The sequence below is a fragment of the Catharus ustulatus genome, chromosome 1, assembly GCF_009819885.2.
Source record: "Catharus ustulatus isolate bCatUst1 chromosome 1, bCatUst1.pri.v2, whole genome shotgun sequence".
Classification (NCBI taxonomy): Eukaryota; Metazoa; Chordata; class Aves; order Passeriformes; family Turdidae; genus Catharus; species Catharus ustulatus.
In genome coordinates, this window is record NC_046221.1 from 112,569,858 (window position 1) to 112,596,161 (window position 26,304).

The 26,304-nt window shown below is 40.1% G+C and overlaps 1 protein-coding gene across 3 annotated transcripts in view; it reads right to left on the reverse strand.

Annotated features, from left to right (window-relative positions):
• Positions 1 to 22,982, reverse strand: part of TMEM241 (transmembrane protein 241) — a 56,371-nt gene extending 33,389 nt beyond the window's left edge. Inside the window, exons 1-10 of one of the 3 annotated variants that reach the window (XM_042779345.1) lie at positions 22,856 to 22,982; positions 19,406 to 19,452; positions 17,589 to 17,666; positions 13,256 to 13,337; positions 10,004 to 10,081; positions 8,607 to 8,629; positions 6,913 to 6,964; positions 4,295 to 4,343; positions 2,194 to 2,239; positions 1,210 to 1,245 (exon numbers count right to left, since the gene is read on the reverse strand). In XM_042779345.1, coding sequence (XP_042635279.1) covers positions 1,210 to 1,245; positions 2,194 to 2,239; positions 4,295 to 4,343; positions 6,913 to 6,964; positions 8,607 to 8,629; positions 10,004 to 10,081; positions 13,256 to 13,337; positions 17,589 to 17,666; positions 19,406 to 19,452; positions 22,856 to 22,927 — 563 coding nt within the window. In that variant the 5' untranslated portion in view covers positions 22,928 to 22,982. Of the gene's footprint in view, positions 1 to 1,209; positions 1,246 to 2,193; positions 2,240 to 4,294; positions 4,344 to 6,912; positions 6,965 to 8,606; positions 8,633 to 10,003; positions 10,082 to 13,255; positions 13,338 to 17,588; positions 17,667 to 19,405; positions 19,453 to 22,855 lie in introns of all 3 variants that reach the window. The other 2 variants (XM_033078608.1, XM_033078610.1) reach the window with 2 other exon arrangements.
• Positions 22,983 to 26,304: the final 3,322 nt, after the last annotated feature.

Here is a 26,304-nt window from a genome sequence, read left to right on the forward strand (position 1 = left end):
GACTAATTCTTCCAAGTTTCAATAAACACACCTACCTTCTTTGTGTAAAATTGATTTGCTTTGCATTTCATAGTAGCTGGAAAACAACAACTAGCTTAAACAAGAGCCTACTTCAAGCAAACAGATATCCAGATATTGTCCATTAATGGGACCCTGGTGAATCATAAAGGCAAAAGCAGAGGCCTGCATTACTTATTTATGTAAATAAGAGATTTGACTGAACTAAGAGAGAAGGAGATACACAGTGTTGTCTTATTGACAATGCTCACAAGATAAATGGGAATTGAAGAAAACCAACTGTCCTACACTGGTGTCCCTGATGTACTCCTATCTTTCATGTGGTCAGAAAGAGCATATACCATCTGATCAAATAGACTAGCACAACTTCACTTTTGTTATGTTTATTCCCAACTTCTGCTCCCTCTTTCACTCCTTCTGACCACAGAAGGATTTGCTTTGAATTTATAATTCATACTTCATAGTGCTCCCAAATGACTTTAAGTACGAACCCAAGAAAAGAGGCCAACATATATTAGATGTGATCAAGGATGGAAGAGAATTGAATAAAGTCTCTAGATGCCTTACTTGAAATAAAGCCTCACAAAAACCCAGCATAAGTCATGTACCCTGAATGTCCTTGTTTGTGGCTCTTTGAAGAAAGGACTGGATTTTAAAAAGCAGGGAATCTGGTCAGTGACTCAGATTCTTTCCCTAGCTACAAAATAACACGCCAGTCTTATATCTCCAAATCAGAAAAACAACTGAAAGTCAGAATTACTCAATCCCACTAATGGTGTTCTGAACAATCAGTTACTGCTCATGTTCTTTGCACACAGTACTTCTGTAATCACTACCTCCTCTTCTGGCAATTTTGTAGAAGTTTTATTTTCTGAAGTGGGTATTGCCAAGGAGTTACTCTGTAAATATTATTTCTGGAAGTGATAGATCGGCCCTGCACGTGTTGATTTAAAAATTCATAATTAACACCTCGTTACCTCCTCAGGTGTATATTGGCAAGTCCATCTACAACTGGAGCCAAAAAAATTCAGCTGCTAAGCCATTCAGCTAAGCACTGTTCTTTCAGTGAGTGTCCTGCTAAATAAATACATTTAAGTAGTGGTAGCTGTTTCTTCAACAAGGCACAGTTGAAAATGAAAACATATACCTCATAAAACCAGCTATGGTGTATCAAAGACTTATTCATTTTACCTGAATACATAGTTGATGTACTGTTGGTCCAGATCACTAGGAGAGGAGGGAAAGAAAAAAAGCTGTTATTTTTAGCAATGCACTTCATTTGGTGTAAAAGATCCGTATACTAAGCAGTAATATACAGTAATGCTGTAATATTACATTATATTAATTTTCATAATATATAATAAGGTTAATATTGGGTAATACTGACATTGTATTATAATTATATACTTTATAAACATTATAGTAGTAATTTTATCAACACTAACAAATTATCAATTAACCAACATATTAATTAGTACAGGATCCGCAATTTTTTGCTGTTGCTAGTGTCAGTAGGAGTTTCATTTAAAGTAAAGATAAAGTGAGACTGATTAAAATTCAGACCCTTTAACCAGAGATGGAAAATGGTTTTGAAATAAATAAGCTTATCCATGTCTGTATATTATACATCATATGCAGTGATGTATGTCTCCATCCATAAAGAAAACTGCAGATTACAGACACTGTGAACATGAAATGCCACCTGGCTCCAAGACTTCTATTGTGTGGCTGCAGTTCTAACATGCACATGGGATTAGTGCAAGGTTTCAAGGTGTTTAAGGTACTCAGCCATTTCCACCCTGTGGTAAGTCACCAGCTGCTGAACACTTTTGAGACTGTGTCACAAAGGGAGATACTGACAGATTCAAACCATGCAGCTTTCCGCAAGAACACAGACTAACATTTCCTCTTAACACCTGTACCAGTAATTAAGGGCTCTTTTTCCAGGGCTGAGTCATCACCCTTGGATAATATGCTGTTTAAAAGTAATTCAATGTTCCAGTTAGCAGTGTAACTATCAATAACAACATGCTGTTGTTAACAACAATAAATAAGGCTCATTTTTCAAGAGAAGTCATTAATGATTAACCAGGAGTGGCCCATCTCCTGCTGATCATGCAGAACTCCCTGCATCACAGCCATCTCTCTTGATAAAAGAATAAGAAAATACATTACCTTAAAGATCCAGGTTTCCACAACTTGTGAAATACTTTGTAAGCCCCTGTAATTGAGATGACATGTGTAATTGCCATATCGTGCAATCATTCTGACAAACAAAGCATGTTTGGCAGTGGTACTAGCAGACATGGAACCCCTCTGAATTACAGTTTAGCAACACAGCACAAAGGATTCCTAAACCATGAGTAAAATGAACCTATTGCTTCACATAGATGGTTTTCAAAGTGTTTATCAGCTCTGAGCAGTCATGCTTTGTGGTTCTGCTCACCCTTCTGAAGACAAGACATCTTCTAGCTCACAGCAACAACAAAGGAGAGACTGTGTGTGTGTGTGTGTGTGTGTGTGTGTGTGTGTGTGTACGTGTGTATGTGTGTGTGCATGGTTTTATGTGTAAATACATGCTGAAAAGTATCACAGGATGGGTTCTTCAGCCCACACCATTTTTGGGGGTAAGTTCTATGATATGTATGTTCATCTACGTGGAGCTGCTGGCTCTGAACCATCTCTCTTATTCAAAGTTCTCTCAGCTCTAGGGTTTCCAGGCCCTTTACATTCTTGACCCACCCATCCACCTCTTGTTAGCTTCCACTTCTGACCTGAGTAAAGATTTGAGCACTCAAAGAAGGAATGACACAGCTTCGGGCTTTTTTCAGACTCTCTTTTCAAGGCTTTGGTCTAATATTTTTGATTGACAAAGAAAACTAGACTATGAAAAGCAAACCCAGTAGAACACAATGAAATAGATATCCTCAACTCTGCCTCCATTACACAAGCTGAAGGGTACAACACACATCCTTTCTGTAATGCTCTGTCTTGATTGACTGTGCAGTAAGTTAGTTCATCTGATCGCCCTTTCTCGTAGCACCTTCATTTCAGTTGATAGCAAATCTAATTACACAAATAACTCCCAACAGCAATATCAACAACCCTCAAAACCAAGAGAAATGGAAGGCAGCTATATTTTGAGTATAAACATTAAGTTGGCACTTCCTACACATTTCAAACGCACAAATGAAGCATTCTGAAGACTCTCTAAGCAATTTTGCACCTCCATGACCAAGTATTGCTCTACAAATGGGACTCCTTGGCTTTGAGAAAGCAAGAACATCACTCATCACAGCAAAAAAGTATTTGAAGTGGAAAATCCATAGCTTTTACTTTTATGAAAATGAGCAAATGTTTACCATTTAATATTTCTCAAAGAAAACACCAAAACTATATCTTATCTGTATGTTAACAACATTTCAGATGGGGATCTCTAGACCTCCCTAGACAGGAATACATATAAACATATTACCTCTGCCCTGAAAATTTTGAAGTATGAGCAGAAGAAATGAAGAAAGAATCATCCCTAACCTGCAGACAAGACTTAACATATGAATGAGTCACTCAGTCAGTATATAGAACTGATAAGAATCAAATATAAGTCCCTTATTATCCACCAAAATACTCCAAAAGACAAAAATCTCCTAGTTAAATATTATTACTTTTGTTTTCTTCAGATTTTCTGGTCTGACTTTTTCTAGCTTTTCAGAGAACAACTACGATTTATCCATATCAACATTTGGTCTGAAAAAAAGACAAAAGAAAACCTGATAGGTTATGGAACTCATTGTTTGTTTTTTTTTTTTTTAAATGCATATAATTGCCTAAAACCCCCAATATTTCAACATCCTTCCTCTGGGACTGCAGTCCATGATATTTTAGTATATTTTTGTTTGATTTTTATAAAAATCTGTATGTGCAATACAGCTCCAAGTACAAGTTATTGCTTGTTTGTTTCATGTCTCTTCTCCCCTCAGAAAGAAGTCTCTCTCAGTAGGCAGCCATCAAAAATCACCAGAAAAGCTTAATGCTGATTAAAATTGTATGTGCATTTTCTCATCCACTGTTAACAGACTGCAATATGCATTTTGTTCTGTTCTTGTTTTCAGCATAAAAGCTATAAAAAGAGTGCACTTTCTTATATTTTCTGATCTTCATTCTTTCCAAGTTCTTCTTACATATAAAGTCTCAAATATCAGTAAATTTGTAATAAAGCTGGTTTCTCCAATACATTTACTCTTCCTAATTCTTTTTCTAGAAGAAAATTACTTACCAACACAGATCAAGTGAATTAGAGCCCATAAATATCCGTTTGGATCAAACTGCAATAAAGAACATCCACATAAATAAAAGCACTATCATGTAAACATACATATTGCAATTTCCCTGCAGTTAGCTTTGCACAGCAAGTATAGCGGGTGGGAGCTGTGCTAAAAAGAAAGGGAAAATGACTGAAGAAGACTAGGAAGACTGAAATTCTTCCTGTTACACTCTGAAACCTGGCATATGCCAATTATGCAGGCTCTCAGCAAGGATAATTCTATTTCAGATGTGTACACCAATTTAGGCAGTCTGAGCATATGGACCCCAGCCTATTTAGTCTTGTATTGGCAACCAAGGATGGGCAAGATGATCAGAGGACCATCACAAGCGTTTTTGTCTTGTCTCCTTTCCCCCTCTTCCCCCATGAATAGGGAAAACCAAACACTTCTGAGGAATTCACCTGGCATATTTTAGTTGTCTGCTTTCAGGTAAGAAATTATGCACCAGGAGATCCTGCTCTGCACCATGGACTATGATGAGAGCTAACACAGGTGCAACACTTCCAATGGCCATGTTCGATCAGATGTGTCCAGACAAGTTCCAGACTCATCTGGCTCCTGATATTAACTGATCTAAATGTCTTGGGTTACAATACAGGATGTGATAACAGGTATCTATTCTATCACCATCTGTTGAGACCAGGTGGGGCAGTGATCCTTGTCTCCATGGGAGATATTCTGCTAATGGGCCATCCATTGAAACCAGGTGGGGCATTGTTCTTTATCTTTGCACCCCCCATCCTTCCTCCAGGGAGTTATCTTCTCCTAATGGCCCATTGAGTCCCACTGTGTGACTGATAAAATTACAGTAATTTCACGAATACAAGCCACACGGACTATAAGCCACATCTCTGGGTGTTGGCAAACATTTCATTCTTTGTTCATAAATAAGCTGCACCTGAATATAAGCCACTCTGTCGTTCGCAGCGAGGACCCGCGTGCAACAAAGTTGCCAAATAGTAACAGAGCCGCGGCATGGCGGGGTTTACCGGCTCAGCTCAGGCTGTGCAGGCTCGGCCCACTTGGGGCTGCCGATGGGGCCAGGTGGCCCAGCCCGGCGCTGCCGCTCGGCGCGGCCGCTCGTAGCCGGCCACCGCTGCCACTGGGCTCGCTCACCCCGGCCCGGCGCTGCCCCATGGTGGCAGGCAGGGACGGAGCCCACTGGCACCTGCGGCGGTGGCGGGCGGGGACGGAGCACCCCCGCTCCTGCAGTGGCGAAGGCAGGAGGGGAAGGAGCACCCCCACTCCCACCGTGGTGGCGGCAGGCAGAGGCGGAGCCTGCCTGCTTCTGCCGCAGCAGGCGGGGACAGGAGCCCCCCTCTTACCCCACGAGCCGTGGGGATGTCAGCACAGAGCCCCCCACCTCTCCCCCACCTGAAGGAGGGAACTCCCCTGCCTCCCTCCCCCTCCCCCCGCTGCCGGCGCTGAGCTGGCCCCACCCGCCGCACAACACAGTAACCGATTTGCAACAATCGCGAAATCCTGGGTTTTACCGGCAGGTGCTCGGCTCGGCACCCTGGCTGGCACTTGTGGGGTTGTAAATGTAAGAAAATTATTCACATATTAGCCGTTCCTGAGTGTAAGCCACATTTCCGGTGTGGGAGCAAAATTTTAGTCAAAATGGTGTGGCTTGTATTCGTGAAATTGCTGTACTTCATCCCATTGTGAGATGCTTCAGCCAGGGGGAAGAGCCAAGCCTTTCTTATCAAGATAAAAACTGAGATTTTGGGACACTAAGGGAGCCCTTTTTCCACTGGACTTCAGAGGAAAACCGGATTTCTGCACATCACCACTGGACCTCCAGAGGGAAACTGCACCTTCTACAGGAGCACTGCTTCAACTAAACCACATCTATCACTGCAAGGGGACTGCAGCCACCATTTAATGGGACTGCTACCAACACCCTGCCTGACGGGTGTCAGGTTGTACTCTGACTTTGTCAGGGTTTGGAGTTTGTCTCTTTGTAGTACTGTATTTCTATTTTAATTTCCCTAGTACAGAACTGCTATTCCTAATTCCTATATCTTTGCCTGAAAGCCCCCTGATTTCAAAATTATAATAATTTGGAGAGAGGGGGTTTACATTCTCCATTCAAAAAGAAGTTCCTGCCTTTCTTAGCAGACACCTGTCCTCCAAACCAGGACACTAAAGCAAGGAAGCAGCTTTCCTGTCTCCAAAAGAGAATCTCCAATGACTAGATCTTTGCTGGATGGAGCACTCCCTGGATGTACCTCCTTTCCTTCTCAGGTAGCTACAGAAAGTGTGTACAGTGAATACAAAACTAATTCAGGAAATTCCTGAAGTACACACAACTAATTCAAACCTAAGTGATTTGCTGTAAACCCTCTTAAGAAGTAAAACTGTGGTTTCCCCAGCCACCACCTTCACCAAAGAGCTGTGTGTCCACACTGCTCAGAGGTTTTACCATGATGCAAACACAGTAAACACAGCAAGAGCAAACATTTACAATTCCCTTGCAGGAATCCTACTGTAGCTTACCAGTAAAAGCTGCATCCCTCAAATGCTAACAAGATGCCAAACTAGAGTTGCTTTACAAAGCAGAGCTCACCTGTGTGTCACACAAAGGAAGGCACACTGCTGCTGCCAGGAGGAACAGCACACTGTGGAGAAGAGAAAGAAAGAAGACCATGACCAAAAGCTTTCAACCTGGATTTGTCATCAAAGGAGAGGCAATTCTAGAAAATATTACACTGACTTGACTTATTTAATTTTCTTATTCCATATTTAAAAAGTAATTTCTGCCATCAAAATTTTTACATTATGCATTCTTCACAACTTGTGCACAGCAAAGTTTTATGAGAAGAGAAACAGTAGCAAACACCTCAGAAATTATAAAAACAAATTGTTTTGGTAGAGAATATTTTTCTTCCCTAGCCATCTGGCTTCCCTAGGCTTTTTCAGAAAGTCAGAATCTCCAATTTCTGTCTGAATGGCTACCAAAAGCTTCTTTCATTAAGGTGAATTGCCTGTTACAGCAATTCCAGCAGACCTGAGTCCATTACAAGTGACATTGTTACTCCAGAGCACAGAGCAAGGTGGAAGTGACTGGTGTTACACTAGAAATGTTTTAAGGACAGCACAAGTCCTCTGCTAGACCACTGACTTAGGCTAAATAAATTCTTAACCTGTGGTTGGGTCAATATTTCTTCAAGCTACATGGAATACACTGATGTGGAACTTCTGTGGACTGTCACTATTAATATTAACATACACTTGGTTTTGCAGCTTATTTTCCTGCTCTGTAAGGGCATGGGAAAAGACAGAATAAAGATTATAAAAAATTTGTATCCTTGACAATAATCCAGTGGTGAAGACAAGGCCACAGTAAGTCAGATAATGGAAACAACAGGAAGAAATTAGGAAGATAATGCCTCTAGTACACTAAATAATAACCCAACATTATCCATTCTAAACTACAGCTAAAAGATTACAGGATGTGGAAGACAACAAATATCCATTCTTCAAGGGGATGTGAGGGCAAAGAATTGAAATTTTAACACATGACTGGTTGACCTCTATTTGTCCCTTTCCATCTCCTTTTGAAGCCTAAATAACAAGGGCCAACAGGGGTTGGTAGTTGTGCAGCTTAATACCACAGAATCAGAAAATCATCAAGGCTGGAAGAGACTTCAAGATCGTCTGTCCAACTGTCCAACCCAGTGCCATCAGAATCACCCAGACAACTCTTGAACACTTCCAGAAATGGTGACTCCACCACCACAGCCCTAGGAAATTTATTCCAATGCCAAACCACTCTTGTAGTGATTTTTTCCCTAATATCTAATCCGAATGTCCCCTGGTGCTATTAAAGGCCACTTCCTTTTGTCCCTTCACTGAGACATGGCAGAAGAGACTGATTCCCATCTCACTATGAATGGTTCTAACAGAAATGGGTCTCATGTACCTTTCATTTCTAAGGAAGGGAATTTTCAGCAACTTTCTAACACACTAATTATCTTTCTCTTACTGTTTATGATTATCACTGGAAGTTCCAAACCTTTCCAAAAGCTTTGTTATGAGCACTGTTTTTCATTAATTTCATTTTTGTAAGGAGAAAAAACATATCAAACTGCAATTGTGAAAAAAATTAAAAATATTTAATTAGTCCTATGTTGCAATTTAGGCTCACTGCCCACAGGAATGTGCCTTACATTCTTCATTGTTTTGGTGTGCTATTATCTGAAGCAAATATAGAAGCTGGAGCCAAAACAAGTCTGAATCTGAGTAGTTTTAAAAGCTTACCTACAGACTTTCAGATGAGAGGTCTGCTGTAAAAAAGAAAGTATGATTAAAACATTAAAATTTAATTATAAAAATGGTAAAATAGTGTTTTCTCCTTTCAAAAACTGGAAAGTGATGACAGTTGATCTTACTGCACCACACACATTAAAACTTCAATGAGTAGCATTCAAAATTTGAGAACTGCTTACCAAATTTAATTTGATAAAGAAGAATCAAGATTATGGATCGGCCTATTTCACCCTGATTTATATTTTCAGAATTCTTACCACCAAGAAAACCTAAAACCAGACATGAACTTTATACCTGCTCTTCAAACTTGACTTGAATTACACCAAAACTGTGTAATATATGTACTCAAATATTGAGTTTTCCTAATTAGGTACTACCTCATACAAATCAGTTTAGATCTAAACTCATGTAATTTTCCCAATTCTTTGACATGAAACTATTCCTGAGAAGCTTCCAGTTTGGCCTGTGTTTGCATTACCCTTGTCTATGGTTCTTTTGTTTTTAAAGAGAGGAGTCATAAGCTTGTGACATAGGAGGAAAATATGAAACACTTTGACGCTAATCAGAGGACAATGACACAGGGACATGCCATGGTACAGACTGCTATGTCCCTTAGGCATAACCTTAGTGATCTCCTCTGTTTGCCAGATGAAGTAAACACTCATTTATCTGTCTTTATACAGAAAACAGTTATAATGAATGGAAGATGCCTTTCACAGCAATCCAGAGGCCACTGTAGAAACAACTTTGTGGTGAATGATTTCCCAGTGCTAGTTCACACAGCAACTCTGTAATCAGTTAGAAAAACATTTTTTTTTAAAAAGTGTAAAAAGAAGGTTCCCCAATGCAGTTTGTGAGAAAAAAACCTACTTCTTAGAACAGGGTACAGGAGTCATTCTCATTACTTTTATAGGGGCAGAATCTCAGGCATTCAAAACAAATTTAAAAATGCACCATTCCTCCTGCATTTTATGTGGAGATGGGATCTATCTGTAATCATAGAATACATGAGATCTATTATACTGATTAGATCTAAGGGCATAGTCCTTGCTCCTTCCAGCTCAAACAATGAGCTTTTTATGTGGGTTGTGAGAGAGAGGGAGTATTCATTTTCAAAAGGAAAAAACATGCAGGGCCAAGCCAGTCTTCAAAATGCAGATCAGGCTGGTGATATGTATTTGCAGTGTTTCATCAACTAAAGGGGAAAAGGAAACATCAATATAGATGCTTATGAACAGCAAAAAGCTCTCTCTGGGTCTCATTAATGAGTAGCTATTACAATGAGTCTAGAAAAGTACATGGTACTAATGCCTGTATTAAAAGAAATTAGATATCTTGTTCTGGAGCAGCTCTATGTCAGAAGTTACCTTGACTAATAGATCAATTACCTCTTTCTGCACAAACTTCTGGAACCCGCAGGTTATGACTTCTGCTGCGTTGTGCACAGTGAGGAACACCGGGATTGGCTGCCATGGGGAGAGAACAAAAATGCTCAAATCAACCCAGAGCAGTCACACACATAGGAAGGGGCACTCCTCCTAGAGACACATGTCTGTGGTTTGAGGTTTTGTTTTTGAAGCTATAAACCCGTGCCACATCACCCAAAAGAGACTTAACCCGTTTCAATCACTAGCACGAGAGCACAAGCACCTTTAAATGCAGACCCTGCTGCAGACCTGCTTGTTGTGCCTTCCACTGCTGAGTGCTCCGTCAGTTTGTTTGTACCCAGCTACCCCAGTGAGATTTGCTCCAGGTTTCTGCCTCTAGTGTTCCCTCTCTGATGCAGGATCTTCAGCCTCCACAGTAAATAGTTCTCATTTGTTGTCCCATCTCTGTCTGCTGGTACTAAGAACACAGTGTGACTCCTAGCAACAGAACTGTGGGCAAGATGATTTTAGGTGATTGCTTTCAGTTACTGCTAGGAAGAGCTGCCCAAAATTAGGATAGAAATGCAATAGTTCATACACAAATGATGTTGAAATTATACCCAATGAGGTATCTGGACACCATCCCAACATGAAATCATTAAGAAACAAACCCCAATGACAACAATAATGAATCAAACACCCATTGCCCCAGGCAAACCCAACCAGAATTAGTGGTTCATAATGCTTCCTCCAAATCAGATCCACGGTCTCTCAGACAGCTGAAACAGAAGCAATTCTCTGCTCTGATTAAAATAATCTAAAGACTAAGCCATCTTAGGAAGCAGTATTTCCTCACTCATGTATGGTATTTAAATCACAGCAGCAGGTAATGAATTAATTTCTTTGTGATGTCCAAACTTTTAAGTATCAGGTGATATAAGCAGCAAATATCTCTCAAATGTGTCTTTGTAGATTATCTGTAATTTTATTTTCTTTAACATAAAGCCAGATAAGCATAGCTCATTAAAAATTTTAAGTCATAATGACAACTGGGGTGGATCCATAGTCATAATAGTTGCACCAAAATAAGAATGAAAATCACACAAATACAACTGGTATGAAGCTGTTGGACCCAGCTTCACCAGTACTAAAAACCAATTCTCAATCCTGTTGCTGGATAACTGAGAACATAAAACCCAGAAGTATTCAACATAAAAGTAATCTGAGCTTGACACAGTAAAATACAAGAAATACCCATAAACAAGGCAAGTTGACAGCAGAATTTACGTTATTCCTTTTGTGAAAGCAATTTTTTTTGGTTTTTCTTTCCTCTCTTCTGCTTTTGGCTCTTCCAAATGTATTCTGGAGCCAGCGATGGCTCCAGTTTGCCTAGCCCACTTAACCTTCTCCATATGTCTACTGCCTTTGATGCAAGAATTTCTTAAATTTGTGAGTGAGCTTAATGCTTGTGAAAAGAAAGGTTTACTGTTTGGGCAGGCAGGGTGAATAGACTGCACAAATATCCCCTCATGGCTCTGCATACTTTTTTTAATCACCCCAGTCCTCCTCCAGCTCTAGCCCTGAATCCTTGGTCTGGGGAGATTGCCAGCACCTCTGGGAAGAGGCACAAACAGAGATTAAAGTTGTAGCTTTGCCAGTATACAGAAGTGTTTGAAAGTGGGTCCCCTTGGATTTGGTAATAAAAGTACACATAATTTCTGCTTTAGGAATGAACCCACTTAATTAAAATATGCTGTTGAGATGAGCCAATTCAGCTATGAGTTTGGGAGAGTCCACTTTCATTCTCGCTGTGTCATAAAATTGTTGTACACAAAGTTATTCTAAGTAAAGCTCCTACGTAGGATTGAATTTAGCTCCAGTACAAGGCAGCACATAATAATTATGGCTTAAGACTGTTTGTCCTTTTGTCTTGCCTTGTAAAATGGCCACAGAATTAGATCTCTAAATCCCCTTTCATGTATGACAAAAGCCATTAAGAAATATGAGATGCACCTTAAGAAAGGTTTGGGATTACAAATCAAAACTCTTCACAGCCCTTCTGCCACTCCAGTGCAGTTCACTCATGAATGACCAGGAACAGAAGGTAAATACAGTAGCTTTCAGGATGACCAGGAAGTAAGAAGAAATAACAGAGAGGATGTGATTCTTAGCTCCTCCACCATCCACGTGAGCAAGCAGAAAAGATGCTGCAGCCAAGGCTTTATTGGTGCTTCCAGACAGGGCTTTCCTTAGGGGACTTTGCTTGCCTCACACCAAAAAAGCCCAATGGAACTTCCTTTGACAAGGAAGCAAGAGGAAGTAAATGCACTCACACTGAGACAGAACTGATGTGGGAGCATGGGGCTTCAGAGCACATGCCTGTGCTCTCCCAAGATTATTTGTGCCCAAGATAAGGCCCCCAACCTTGCTTACGAGAACAGAGACCTCCTGATCTTTCCTGCTCGGTATCTCTAAGGGGATTTTCAAGGGATGACTACAATCGGAATCTGGTAAAAAAAGTCCCTTTTGATCCTCCTTGGTGCTGAGGAGGTGACAAGAGCAAGCTGGCTCTGGGGTTACATTCTGCATTGACAGAATGCAGAAGGGAACTAATGCAAGATCTGAGTTTGCAGACTGCACAACAGCAGCAAAATATTGTTATTTTTAAAAAATAAATGCTATTAATTTATTTTACTTTTTTTAAGGAAGACGATATAATTTAAGCATAAAGCATTCAAATTTCATGGAAGCAGATTTAAAATTCTGTAAACATTTGGTAAATTACTGTGATGTAAATGAATCATAAAATGGAGTAATCTAACCCTTCCCATAATCTCTTTCCAACTTTCTATTTGTTTTTTCAAATCCTGTAAAGAATCAAAACCTTCTCATTGAAATGGTTTTCATCAGTTTCCTGGAAGGATTTCCCACAGACCTCACAACCCCATTCCTCCTTTTGCGAAGTTACAGCTACAGATTTATTCAGCTTCTTCCCTACCTGTACAATTCAGACCACTGAGGATGTGCTCAGCAAAACACTGAGTACTCTGTAGAGAGGCTGAGTGCTTCAGACTGTCACAGAGATGCTTTTTGATACTTATCAGGATTGGACCACTGCATTAGCTCCATTAACAATGGATCTATTATTTAAATCCCTTCTCCCTCCTTCTCCTTCAACCCAGGAACAGCATTAAACACTATGCATGAAGGGAATGGTCTTTGTTTACAAAGTAGAGGTAATAAAGAACCGATTTCTACTGGTTCATTTCTTACCAATCTAGACAGTGCCCTGGAGCCAGCATAAATAATGCCCACAAAAAGTACTGATGCAGGAAGCCATGACAGGATTTCAGATCTGTGAAAACAATTAAAATCCCATTATTTCACCACATTCTGTTTACATAAAGAAAGCAACAGTTGCTTGCAAGGAATGCAGTAATATGTATATATGTACATTAGTTTCAAATGTGCATATTGAAGTCAGTATCTGATTGCTCAGTTTCCTCCATTTACTAAGAAGTCCAAGTCAGAAATTATTCTTTTTGTCTAATCCAAGAGAGGAACTAACTGCAGATTTTTTTTTTTTTTTTCGTTTTACTCTTTCCCTGGCTCCTCTCCCTCCAAAATCGTGGGGTTTTTTTTCTCCCTTAGAAATTACTCCCATTGGTTTTAAAGGAGACTTTTCAACTAATTTACTTGATGTTCTGTGGAAGGAACAAAACCTTACAAATGAAGGCATAAAATGGCTCACCTGCAACAACAGCACAAATTTTCATTACGTACAAATACACTTGGCCACCCACACATTAATTTCTCAGCCGGATTTACAAAGAGATTCTTCCTAAAGATCAGATTGTCTCTGTGGGAGCCTATCTCTTGAGATTTCCTAATGATATTCCTTTAACTAAGCCAAACTCCTAGAGGCAGTTTGACAACTAATGGAGGAATGAAATCATCAGATTGATCTGATTTTATGTTAAGCCACGGTTCCTGCAGTCGGCTCAGGTTTCGGTTCTAGCAGGGGCTTCAGAAGTCGCACCCTTCCTATTTTTGATCTTGTTACTTAAGAGAAAAAAAGAGATCAGGTAGGTGATAAATTTCGGAGAGAATAATTTAATGTTTTTGGCAAGGGAAGAAAGGAATAGCCACATGGCTGCCCCATTCACTCTTCCCAAGCTTTGAATTAAAGTGGAAAAAGTGTTAGTGGGCAGTGCTGGTTCTCAAAACAAAACCAAACTGCTTCTAGTTCCTTAGTTTGCATTACACTTCCTATTAACATGTAAGACTTGAAAAGTAATTAAAGATACTGGTACACCAGCACACTTCATGGAACATAAGAAAACAGACAACTAAACAATGAAATCAGAACAGTATGAACAAAGATAAAACATGCACAAAGATTCATGTAATCACAGACAAGGGAAAAACCATAAATATCACATTTCCTCTGTTATGTATATATACTTTTCCAAGATAATCAAAACTCCAGGGTCACAAAAATAATCTGTAGATCTGTTCACTAGCATAAATATTTGCTCTGGGTTTTCTTGACTAGTCACCATAAATTTTCATAAAAATACTGTTTCTTTTGAGGTTATTGACTTCAACGGGAATTTCATCAAGACCAAGATTGAATACTGTCATAGCTCATTACCAATGAATTCACATCAGACACCAACAAAAATACCCCCACACTATTTGAACAGCAACAAATTGAAGAAAGGGGGAGGGAAGAAAAGAAAGTGGGTCTGGGAAGATAAAAGCAACACACAATGAAAACCAAATTTTAATTTAGAACATAAAAATATCACTCTTTCATGTTCCCCACCACTAAATTGTAGGAATCCCAAATATGTCTTAATCTCCAATGCAATTCTGCAAAGTGCAATGGAAAAGGGCTTCAGATGCCTTTTCCATGATGTAAGGGTAGAATTTTACGCTGCCAAGTGGGAATTTCAGGACTGAAAGAGAATGCACGGATGTTTGATATAACGTGTCAGCATCAACAATCTGTCTTGTATGTAATCCAATTAACAGCTTCTCATGTTGGCAGTACAGTGATGTACATGCAAAATAGAGAAAGAATTGATGAGTTTGTGGTTTTTTTAGGGCTAAATCCAAATTCCACAATAGGCAATGGGTAGGTTCCCCCAAACAACACTTACAGAAGGGCTCTGAGCTGCTGCTTAGCTGTGGATGAAATGCAGCACTACAAGAAATGCCAAGCCGAACTCATCAGACTTATGTGCCTACAAGGGTTAGACAGAAGCTGGGCAGCAGACTGGAAGATTTATGCAGATGCTGCATGTTCCTCTGTGCCCCACAGAGCCCTTGTTTTGGATAAAAGTTTTGCAGACCGTCAACATTTGCTGTTTAGAAGCAATGATGGAGAGTGCCTTATAACATGTCCTGGGAGGAAGCAGACAAGAAGCAGGTTATCCACAAAACCTGAGTGAGATTACTCCAAATAACATGTTTTTATTTGATCTTTATAGTGCGGTTATTCTGGACTTTAAACCAAAGGGCAATGATCTCTATGTAATAATTTAATTCTGCTGAGACACTTTGGCATAACCTGAAGTGGCTCCAAAAGTACATGAGATCAGTCCATGTGACAGAAAAATCAAGACTTTGTGACCTAAACAAACAAATGGATGTCAGCTCATTATTTGAAGCATGACAAGACCCAAGACTGGCTATGACATTCCTAAGTATCCTACACATAGACAAAACTCTCCCCTCAAACTAAGAGGGGATTCAGAGACAGATATTTTGTAAGGGGGATGGAAATGTCGTATCCCAGTGGTAGCATTAAAATCACCTTTGCACATTATATTTGTTTGTTTGTTTGCTGATGAGTATTTTGGTTGGTAGCGCTTTGGAGGTTTAGAAGGTTTCCATGTTTAGGTTTTCAGGCTGTTTTTTTTTATTTTGGCTTTGATTGTTTGTCTTTTTTAATACAGGAGATAAATATTACAAATCCACCTCTGCAAAGCATTAAAGTATGTGCCTAATCTTTGTGAAGACAGGCAGGTTTAAACTCATGCTTAAATAGCTGGATGAATTATAGCCAAAGCATATAAATTAATTCTTCTTATTCCATTCAGTCTATTCTAGAAAAGGTATTCTGTATTAACTATGCTAATGAAGAGGTTTCTCAAGAGGGATTTAAACCTCTTTCCCTACAGTGTGCTGACATCTAGTGGCCTCAAGTCTCCAGGGTCAAAATATGAACTAATTTTTCATCCAAGCCTTTCTTAGACAAAAACATCAATGAGTGGTTCTTGTCCTCTATTTTCTTTAATGACTTCCCATTAGACAAAAAGACAAAAGTATATTTTCCAAGCTGGGAAAAAAACCACAACTTCCTCAATTTGAGGAAGAAGTAATCATTAGTGATGAAAAGCTGAGCTATAAAAGGACATTACCATTGTCTGTATTCTTCTAGACTGTTTTGTGAATACAAAATATATATTTACATTAAAAATGTAAATTTTATAATAATTCATATATGTATCAGTAACTGCCAGTAGAGCAAGGTTTGCACCCTAATCCTCTCTCTGCCAAAGTCACTGACAGCTTTTACAATATCCTCAGTTTATTGCAGCTATGAAATAGGAAACTGAATTCTCTTTTCATTTACAACCTCAGTTATATTTCCGTGGGGATGTAATCATTTGTATGGACATGAAAACAGAACACAGCCTGGTTTTTCTGACATACTCACAGATTTCATTCCAAGTGAGGAGATTCAACTTTTCAAGCCAACTGTTTGAATCTCAAACAGAAAGTTCATCAGTCGACACTTGCTAATACAGAATCACTGAGAAAAAGTTACATCAGAAGGGATGTCTGGTAGTCATTTAGCCCAAACTCATCCAGTTTCAGAGTCAAGTCACATTACTCAGGTCATTGCTGAGGAAGGTTTTTAGTAGATGAAGATCCAATTATTGCCGTGGGCATACATCTTCTAAATGATAGCATTTTGCACAATTAAAAAGATGCTGTATTCCATGCTACAGAATGGATCCACCTGAGCAGAGTACAGTATGACAACTCTTCTGAATTGTGATGTCACACTCAGTTCAAGCAGATGAACTTTGTCTACAAAGCACAATTTAATTTGGAGTGTCTTGGTTAACGTCAGTTAGGAAAAGGCGAATAATCCCCATTTATGAGACACAGTTGTCAGGGAAAGGCAGATGACATTTGTAGACTTCACAGTCCTGAGGGTTTTGCAGAAGGTTGTGTCAATGTTCTTAACTAACATTACCAATATTTCTCTTACAATACTAATAAACACTCTGGAGAAGAGATATGGACAGATGTTTGAATAAGACATCCTTATTATTTTCAGTAAGGGTTTTTTGGTTGTCTTACCAAGGTTAAATTGAATACACATTACATTAGTAGTCATTTTAAATGTGCATCATTGAATACCCATTTACCTAAAATGTGAGTTCTCTTCTACATCTGTGAAGTAGAGCACCCACACCCTCACACACATCAAACTCTATTTTAGCCAGTTAATAACATCCATGACCAACTTAACTATGTTGTAATCCAGCTACAGAAAATAAGCATTTGGCAGATACCAATTCAGTACCTTGAACACAAGTTTATCTCCACCCAGCCCAGCTTCCAGGAGATGTGAAGCAGAAGTCCACCCACCAATGTTTGCCACCTGAAACAGAATGACACTAGGAAATAATATGTGAGGCCTGGGGAATATGTGCAAGTAATAAGTAGCAAGTAATGCACACTGATTTCTTTTACACTTCAAAATAAGTTCTCAGCTTTCTCCTTCCTTAGCTAGTGGTTTTCAGAGAGGTTTTCCATATTTCTTGGGTTATATTCCTTGAATATCTCGCACAGTTCAGACAGAGATATTGTATTATAATATTGAATGACATTAACATCCGTAACAGGTATAGAAGTGGACTTATTTATTATTTCCATTCATTGCAATTAATTTAAGAAATTATTCAAAATCTTCAACATTCACAAACAAACAAATATTCACTCTATGCAGTGCTATTGCAGCTGGACACTGTCAGCGAAGAGTGGACTCATTTTCCACATGAATGTGGCAAATATTCCATGCTACTATCACAGCTCACTTTATCTTTTTTGGATAAAGAGCATAAAGAGTTTAAAAGCCAGGTTTCCCTCACATTTGCTGCCGGTTTGACTATGCTCTATCCAAGCCAGTGGTGAAATCCCATCAACTTTATTGTGAAGAATTTTCTCTTGTCTCAGGTTTTAAGGGACAGTTTCAGATGCTTAGGACTATGCAGTATAGCCTTAGATTATACAGGGAACCAAGGACAATTAACAGTATCAGCATGAACTGAGAACTACATTATTTTCCTCTTTGCTCATCTGTTATAGGTTTAAATAAAAGCGTATCTGAGCCAATTAAAAAATTTCAAGGAAAGATCACTTTTAAAAGCCAGAATTTATGGAAAAAATATTAGGATGCTGAAATACACTTCCTAATAATATAAAAAGGAAATAACTGTGGTAACACAGATGCTAAAAAACAGTTGATTGCCATTGAAATATGTTTTTCTGTTGATTTATCACATCTATTTTGCACAAATTACTCAAAACCCTCTCCCCATATGATAAAAACCTTGTGCAAGAGACAGTCTCTGTGTGTGTGTGCCAAAACTGAAGAAAGCACTCACTGCATATCTAATTGGGCTGAATACATTCAAAGTAAGTGGAGATTCCCAAGGCAATTGTTCCTACAGTTGACTGCAGTCTTGAGACTGCAAGTCAGGCAAAAATGTAAGTCATGCTAAGCAGCAGAAAAGGAACTAAAGATATCCAGAGTTTGCAGGTTTAAACATAATCTCAGAAATGGAGGAAGACTTGGCTCTAAGAGGCCAGATTTTCACTAGATGTCTCATCAACAGCATTGATGGTATGTATGGACACTTGTTAAAACATTAAATTTCTCATTACCTTCAATAAGATATGATAGTGACTTGTGATGCAGAATTACAACAAAGGCTAAGCATGAAAAGAAGCAACATTGCATTTGTGAACGCCTAAAGATGGATTTAAGGTTGGTTTTCTCTAGCACAGCAAAAGAGTGCGCCATAACTACACATTTTCCACATTTTCCTCTCTTCCAAAGAAGAGAGGCTGTACTGTAATTTCTACTTTTCTATGCTGAAGCTTAGGACTTTAGGGAAAATGGGAAATTATGGACTCTATATATCTCAATTACATCACCTCCATAATGTTTAAAAATTAACCAAGACACATTATTGACTGCTTTATTAAGGTTTCATGAAGCACACTCTCTAGACAGCAAAAAGCAGTAAGGACAAGAGAGAGTAAAGTTAGCTTCAGCATGGAACAGCAAGATGTTAAAGTCATTTTTCAAACAACAATTCTTAAAACCATACTTACCCTTGAAAAAGGGTAGGGTAGGTAAATTGCAGGACAGACAGGACATACTGGAAAACAAATAGCAAATTAATGGACATAAAACATCCACAGTTTATAATATCAACAAAAAATCACAAGAAACAAAACATACACAAAAGGTTTTCATTCTTTTTTATTTTGGTAGAAAAGAAAAAAAAAGTTTAGTCCTTTTGCTTGTTGTGGTGTATTTCCTCCCCCTTCCCTCATCAGGCTGCACTATGCTCTCTGAAATGCTTGACAGGTCTCAATGTTGATGAACAGCATCTGGGCTGAGTTCCACTTGAGTTATCAGAAACACTGTCTGCTCTCAGGAACTTAATGCTGTCCAACAAGCTCCTGCTTTTTAACAAACAGCCTTGAAGACTGTTTTTCTTGCCTGTATAATAACCCAAGTAGAACAACATTTCTGTTATTGAACAACCTGCATTGAGGCCAGGAAAGAAAGTTACTTAATCTAAACCCAAATCTCATGTGACCCTATAAAGAGCAGTCCTGAGTGAGACCCTTTGAGCTCTCCTGGACCACAGCAGCATGCAACCAGCAACCTCTCTCTGAGTGGAACAACTCTTAGAGCCAGCAAACTCCCAAGCTTGCTACACTTGGAAATCTCTGAAGGATGATGATGCATCATGGGCTGATACCACCCACTCCTCGAGACTCAACCTTTTGCTTGTGAAGAAGATGCAAGGACACCCAAAGTGAGTACTTCACTGAATTTGAGAGGAATTTTTCCTGGGTATACCTTGTAGATATTCCTTTAGGTCTGTGTGTGAATATGGATATGCTCTAGCAAATTAATTATGAATATTGCTCTTTTTGATTCTTAAGTACATTAGGTTTGTAAGTATGATAGGCCTGTCACTGTCATATTAAATTCTATATGAATCTTTTGTTAAACTGTTTAAATTAAGCTTTTGATTAAGAGCTGCTATGTTTAAGTGCTGTTAAAACCTTTAGACTAAACCATTGATCAAATCTGGGACTTGGCAAGCAGATCCACTATGAATGCTGTGACTCAGTGTGTCTCATTCCCTTCTATCCTTAGCCTTTTGTGTTCTTATTTCCATGTAGACAATTTTAGGTTGATTGATTTTTTGATTGATTGATTTTAGTCTGATTTTTCTCTGTGTTTTAACCATCTAATAATGATGCTGTAGATGTAATGGTGTAGTAATGTAATAATGATGTAATAATGTAGCATTTGATGGTAGTAGAGTGAACCTCGCCAACAAACTTTGCCATGATTTCACTTTAATATTAAATCTTCTTTTGCCTATCCCTTTGCTGACGATTTTCTGAGTGACCTAAAACAACACTTCCCGTGCCAGAACTGCAGGGTGCTGCCTTAGGCACTGTGGAAGGTAACAGACACTAAAGCACATGAGGCATAGAGTGGACACACTGAGCAATGTCATCTGAATTGCATTTTCACTTTCTGAACTCAGTCCATGCATCACACCGAATGAAAAAGGATTAACAGGAACAAAAAGCCATAAGCATCAGTCAATTAAAATCATATCATATGAAAGAAGAAATCTTTGGCAGGACCAAGAGCATTAATCTTAATATAATTGTCTCCTTATGATTAATGTATCCTACAGACTTAACATTCTGCTTACACACTCTTTTGTGTAAAATATTAAGCAGCCCATAAAGTCCATCAGAGGCGTAATACATGGGGGTAAAAAGTAAAATCTGTGTCATTGCTTTAGCCTGTTTTGTCTGGGCCTGCACGTATGGACGCTAGTGTCACTTCACACTAAATACATATATATGCAAATGTGACGCATAAATAAAAGTCTTCCAGGTTGAACAACTTCCCGTAATGAAGTATATAAATACAACTTCTGCAAAGGAGAAGAAGGATTGAAGCTTTCTCAGATGAAATAAAACCTCCTTCCAGGAGCCAGAAGAAGCTGTCAAGGGCAAAAGGAGAAGCTGAAAGTTTTCAGCAGAGAGAAAACAGTGCTGAGCACCCTGCAAGGTCCAGTTTTCATGTTTAGGGGGTGTCACTAAGAAGCTGGCATCAGTATACAGAGACAAGGCATGTTGATTCACAACAGGTCCTTTTACACATACACCTGTCAGAACTGCCACGTGCATTTTAAATTAGGATGATATACCTACATATGTTTGTACCCCTGCTTGCACTGACACACCACCCACAACAACTGAAAGGTCTATACTCTGGTTATTTTTAACTTTATTACACTAAAACCTACATCCAGGTTTGAAAATGGAGGCCCTATGTCAATGTCCCTACGACTTCCCCTCAAGCACAGTTAAGCCAAAAAAATACCCTTCCCAATCCATGATGCAACCTGGCAGCTCTTTTAACCCCTTTCTGTTTAACTAATTATTGTTCCCAGTAGTCTGTCAAATCACTTGTATTATCTCTTTCTACAACTTTGTTTCATGTCTGGGCTTCGGTCTGGGCATCCTTAATGCCAAATGTGTCTTGGAACAGAAACCACTGGCCAATGCCCAGAAAATATTTCATTTTCGCCTCTGAAATGCTGCTTTTCTCTAATCCTCCATCAGAATATTCATACCCTGGTTGTTTCACCAATATTTTTTTTCTTTCAGAAATCTGCACCAGAAATACAGACACGCTCCCTGACAAGTTGGATAGCACAGAGCAGTTACTCCTCCTAGAGTAAAAAAACTACTTTTAAACTATGCTCAAATGATACCATTTTATTCACAATGTGGCCATCTTCAGCCTGCTTCTGCTCACACACTTCAGCAACACTAATAAGAAATTGTAACACAGTGGAAAACAAAACTCTTGTCCTTAATTCCTGGGTTAATTAAGTTGTCAAAGGAACGAAGTTGCCATGGAACTTAATATTTGTTTCACTACTAAAATAATACTTTGAATATTTCGCTTTTTCCCCTTGGATAGTTGATATCATTGTTCTACTTAACAGATCTTCTTTTGGGAATGAGCGCCAGGCACCCAATAATGAAATGCACACAGCATCAGCGATACTTTCAGTGCAGCATAACTTCTGGGTCTATAACACTTCATTCATGGGAATGACATGATGACAACCTCCCTGCCCTCCTAAACAAGACAATAATGGAATTTATCTGCCGTGGAAAGCTAAAGATGTCACACCCTGAGCAAAACGAAATCGGCTCCCGATCCGCAGTTTCGGGAGCACACTGGGATGGGCGGCGGGCTGGAGTGCCACGGACTTTTCACTCGTGGGGTATTCCCGTCCGGGAGGGGCTGGTCCTCCGGCTCTCCCTGAGCAGGGCAGGCAAAGCAGAGGCCCCCCTCTTTCTGCTCTCTCCTGCTCCTGGATCCCTGCATTTCCCTCGCCCTCCGCTCCCGCAGCTCCCAGCGGGACCGGCAGCCAGCGCCCCCGCACTCCCAGCGCCCCGCCCGGCCCGTCCGAGCCCGGGGGGCGCCGCGCCCGCGCTCACCTTGTTGGTGAAGCTGGAGGCCAGGTAGAAGAGGCAGAAGGCGAGGCCGCCCGCCGGCCTCTTCAAATACATGTGTGTGCGCGGAGCGCGGCGCGGCGGGCGGCGGCCATCGGCCCGCCAGGGACACGTCGGCTCCGCGGCGCCGCCTCCGCGCGGCCGCTGCTGCCGCCCGGCGGCCGGGCCGGGCCCCGAGCGGCCGGACCGCGACGGGCCGGGGAGGGACGGCATCGTCCCCTCTCCTCTGCCCGCGAGACACCCCCCTGGAGCGCTGCGTCCGGCTCCCACAGGCGCTCGGCACGGGAAAGACCTGTTGTAGCGAGTCCGGAGACGCAAAGATCACCAGAGGGCTGGAGCGTCTCTCCTGTGAAAAGTGGTTGGGAGAGTTCGGGATGTTCAGCCCGCAGAAGAGGACGTTCTGGACAGACCTTACACCAGCCTTTTAGTACCTAAAGGGGACCTGCAAGAGAGCTGCAAAGGGACTTTTTACATGGGCACGTAGTAGTAGGGGGAATAGCTTTGAACTATTAAAAGAGGCTGGATTTAGACTAGATGTAAGGAAGGCATTTTTTAAGGTGCGGGTGGTGAGATGCTGGAACAGGTGGTGGATACATCATCCCTAGAAGTGTTTCAGGACAGGCTGGACGGGGCTCAGAGCAACCTGATCTAGTTGAAGAAGTTTAGCAGGATGCTCTGCCCTGGAATGTGGTCAAGTAACTTGGACAATGCCCTATTTACAAGGCTATCAGTCCAGTGGTGGACTGAGAGAGGACATCCCATGGTTTTGGTGTTGAATTATGGTAACACCAGTCTGACACATCAACTCCCAATTAACATCCTGACAGTGAGGTAAAGATTTGGCAGACAAGCTGCTAAGCTGACCTGGAGATATATGACTGGCAATCAGTCACTTTACTCTGTAAAAGTCCAGTCCACTTCCATGCGGTTAAGTTCTTCTAACATATCCCTTCTTGGAGTGTGTGTGAAGATTCCTCCTTTGGGTGGGGACACCCCTCAAAGTTAGTCCTTAAGGCTGAGTGAGCAAAAGAGATTTTGCCCATGGTCATTGGAATGGGTGAGTAACATCAATCTCTGCTTTAATAACTATTTCTTTTTGCTAGTTTTAACAAAATTGCTTTGGTAGCATCCTATCCTAATAGTTTTATCTTCTATAGTGTGTAGTAAGTAATTCTGATTAAGATCTCTTTGTCTAATAATTTATCGTAATGGATCATTTTTATATAAATAGATCTGGCTTGCCATCATTTATCTTACAGGACGAAGTTGTACAAAGGTTCAATCACACCTCTATAATTTCTTAAACCACTGACAGTCTGATGTTAAGATTGGATCCAGCTGCACCTTGGCTCCTCTCTGAGAAGGAATTTAGAAAGCAAGTGGGTCCTTTCTGCACCTCATGGCTCCATGAAGGGCTTCTCTAAAAAACTTTGTCTGAAGCTCCCACTCCTACTCATGACAAGAAGTCCCTGCTTATTAGAGGGGCTGGACTAGACAGCTCACTTTAAAGGCCCCTTCCAACCAACTATTCTATGACCCTATGATTCACTGGTGACATGTGAACTATAAATATCCCAGGCAGGTGGAAAGCGGTGGAAAGACACACCCTGTCAGGTCATGGTTACTGGGTGATCTTTTATTATGGCCTAGGTAAGTCTTGTTTTTCCTAGTCCTGGTATTAGCAAGGCCCTATCTTTGCAGTCAGTCCTTACCTCAACTTTGCTCAGATAACACAAAGTACAGGGCCCTCTCTGTACACGTACACTCCCTTTTTAGAGGACAGAGCAAAGCAGCATAAATAAGGAACCTTATTTATGAGCATGGCTTCAACCAGGGAGGGAAAGAGGGGGAAAGGCACTAAGTGGTCAAATCCAGGCCATAAACTGAGCCTGTCTAACCTGCTATGTTTAGCCTCAAAGACAAGGTCAACAGAGTGCAACAGCTGAACAGCTGACCTGCACCAAGATAAATTCAAGTATTTTGGTGCATCAGATGTGATCCTATTTGGTTTGTAAGGTGGTGGCCCAACACAGACATCGATTTCCAGTGCTGAAATGTTTGGTCCAAGCAGGCTCACACAGATCACTGTTGAGTCACTGTAATGGATGTGTTAGAGATGGCAGGCTAAGTGATACAGCATTTCCACTTTGCAGAGCACCTGTTTATATACAAATGTCAAATGAGTATCTGGCAAACGAAGGCACACTTTGCATTGCGCCACAAATTCAGCCTGTAAAGCTTTAAAAAAGAGTAAGTAAAGTTTATAGATATCTACAAAGACTAACATAAACATGCAGTAGGAGTACTTCTGACTTTTTATTACAGTGGGGTATCATTTTCATGCAAAACATTACAGTGATATCTCTGAGCTTTTCCCAGTATTCCTTAGTACAAGTGGGAGACTTGGGAAAAGATGATGTGTTTTCTTACAGCCAAATAAATAGGTGGGTTTGAATTCTTGTAGGCCACTTACAGTGAGGGATTAAGAATGAAGATGTAAATTTCTGCTAATGTTGCTTACCAGGACTGACTTTAATTACATACAAAGTAATCACTATGCAGCTTTAGAATTATTTTGATAATATGAAGGGAAGTTTCTGCTCTATCTAGATTTTTAACTATTTTTATTGGGAGGTACGAATGTGTTGCAAATTATTTTATTTACACATCACTTCACAGAACATTTCTTCTTAACACAATTCAGTTCAATGCTTGAATCATTCATATAAGAGGTCATGGGATCAAGGCCTAATAAGGAAATATTTGAGAGACTAAAATAGAAGACTTATTTTAGAAAATTAAAAGCTTAATAACAAGACATAGGAATATTTGGTCACTGTTCATGTCTTTCTGAATCAAAACCTACTAAAACCCATTTTCTTAATCAGTACTTGTACAGCTGTGCAAGAATAATGACTTTTCTCAGGGCAGCAGGACATTGTTTTGATATTCTGCTCATACATAAAACCTAATTTTAGACAAAGAAGATTAGAAGAAAGCATGGCAGTAATCTTCATACCCCAAAAGGCAGCTGCAAAGAGAAAGAAATAATCTCTTTTCACCAGGGCTAAGTGCAGAGAGGGTAAGAAACATGCTGGTACTGCATCACCAGACAAAGCCACTCTTGCCAGTATTTGGCAGTGCTGTGGTAACCATCGAACCTGATGATCTTAAAGGTCTTCGACAACCTAAAGGATTCTATAATTCCATAGAGCCTTTGGGGCACAAGCCTGTGTCATGCCTGCAGGCTGTGTTACAAGTCCAGGTCCCTACCCTCTTCCAAATGTTTGTCTTTTAGCTGGGAACTTTCTGGGGTAATGAACTCTGGAACAGTGTCTTAGGAGATTGTAATGTGTTACGTCATTGCAGGTTGCTAAGGACAAATGAGAGGAACTTTGGCTGACAAAGCTGATTCTTGCATGGCTGAGAATTGA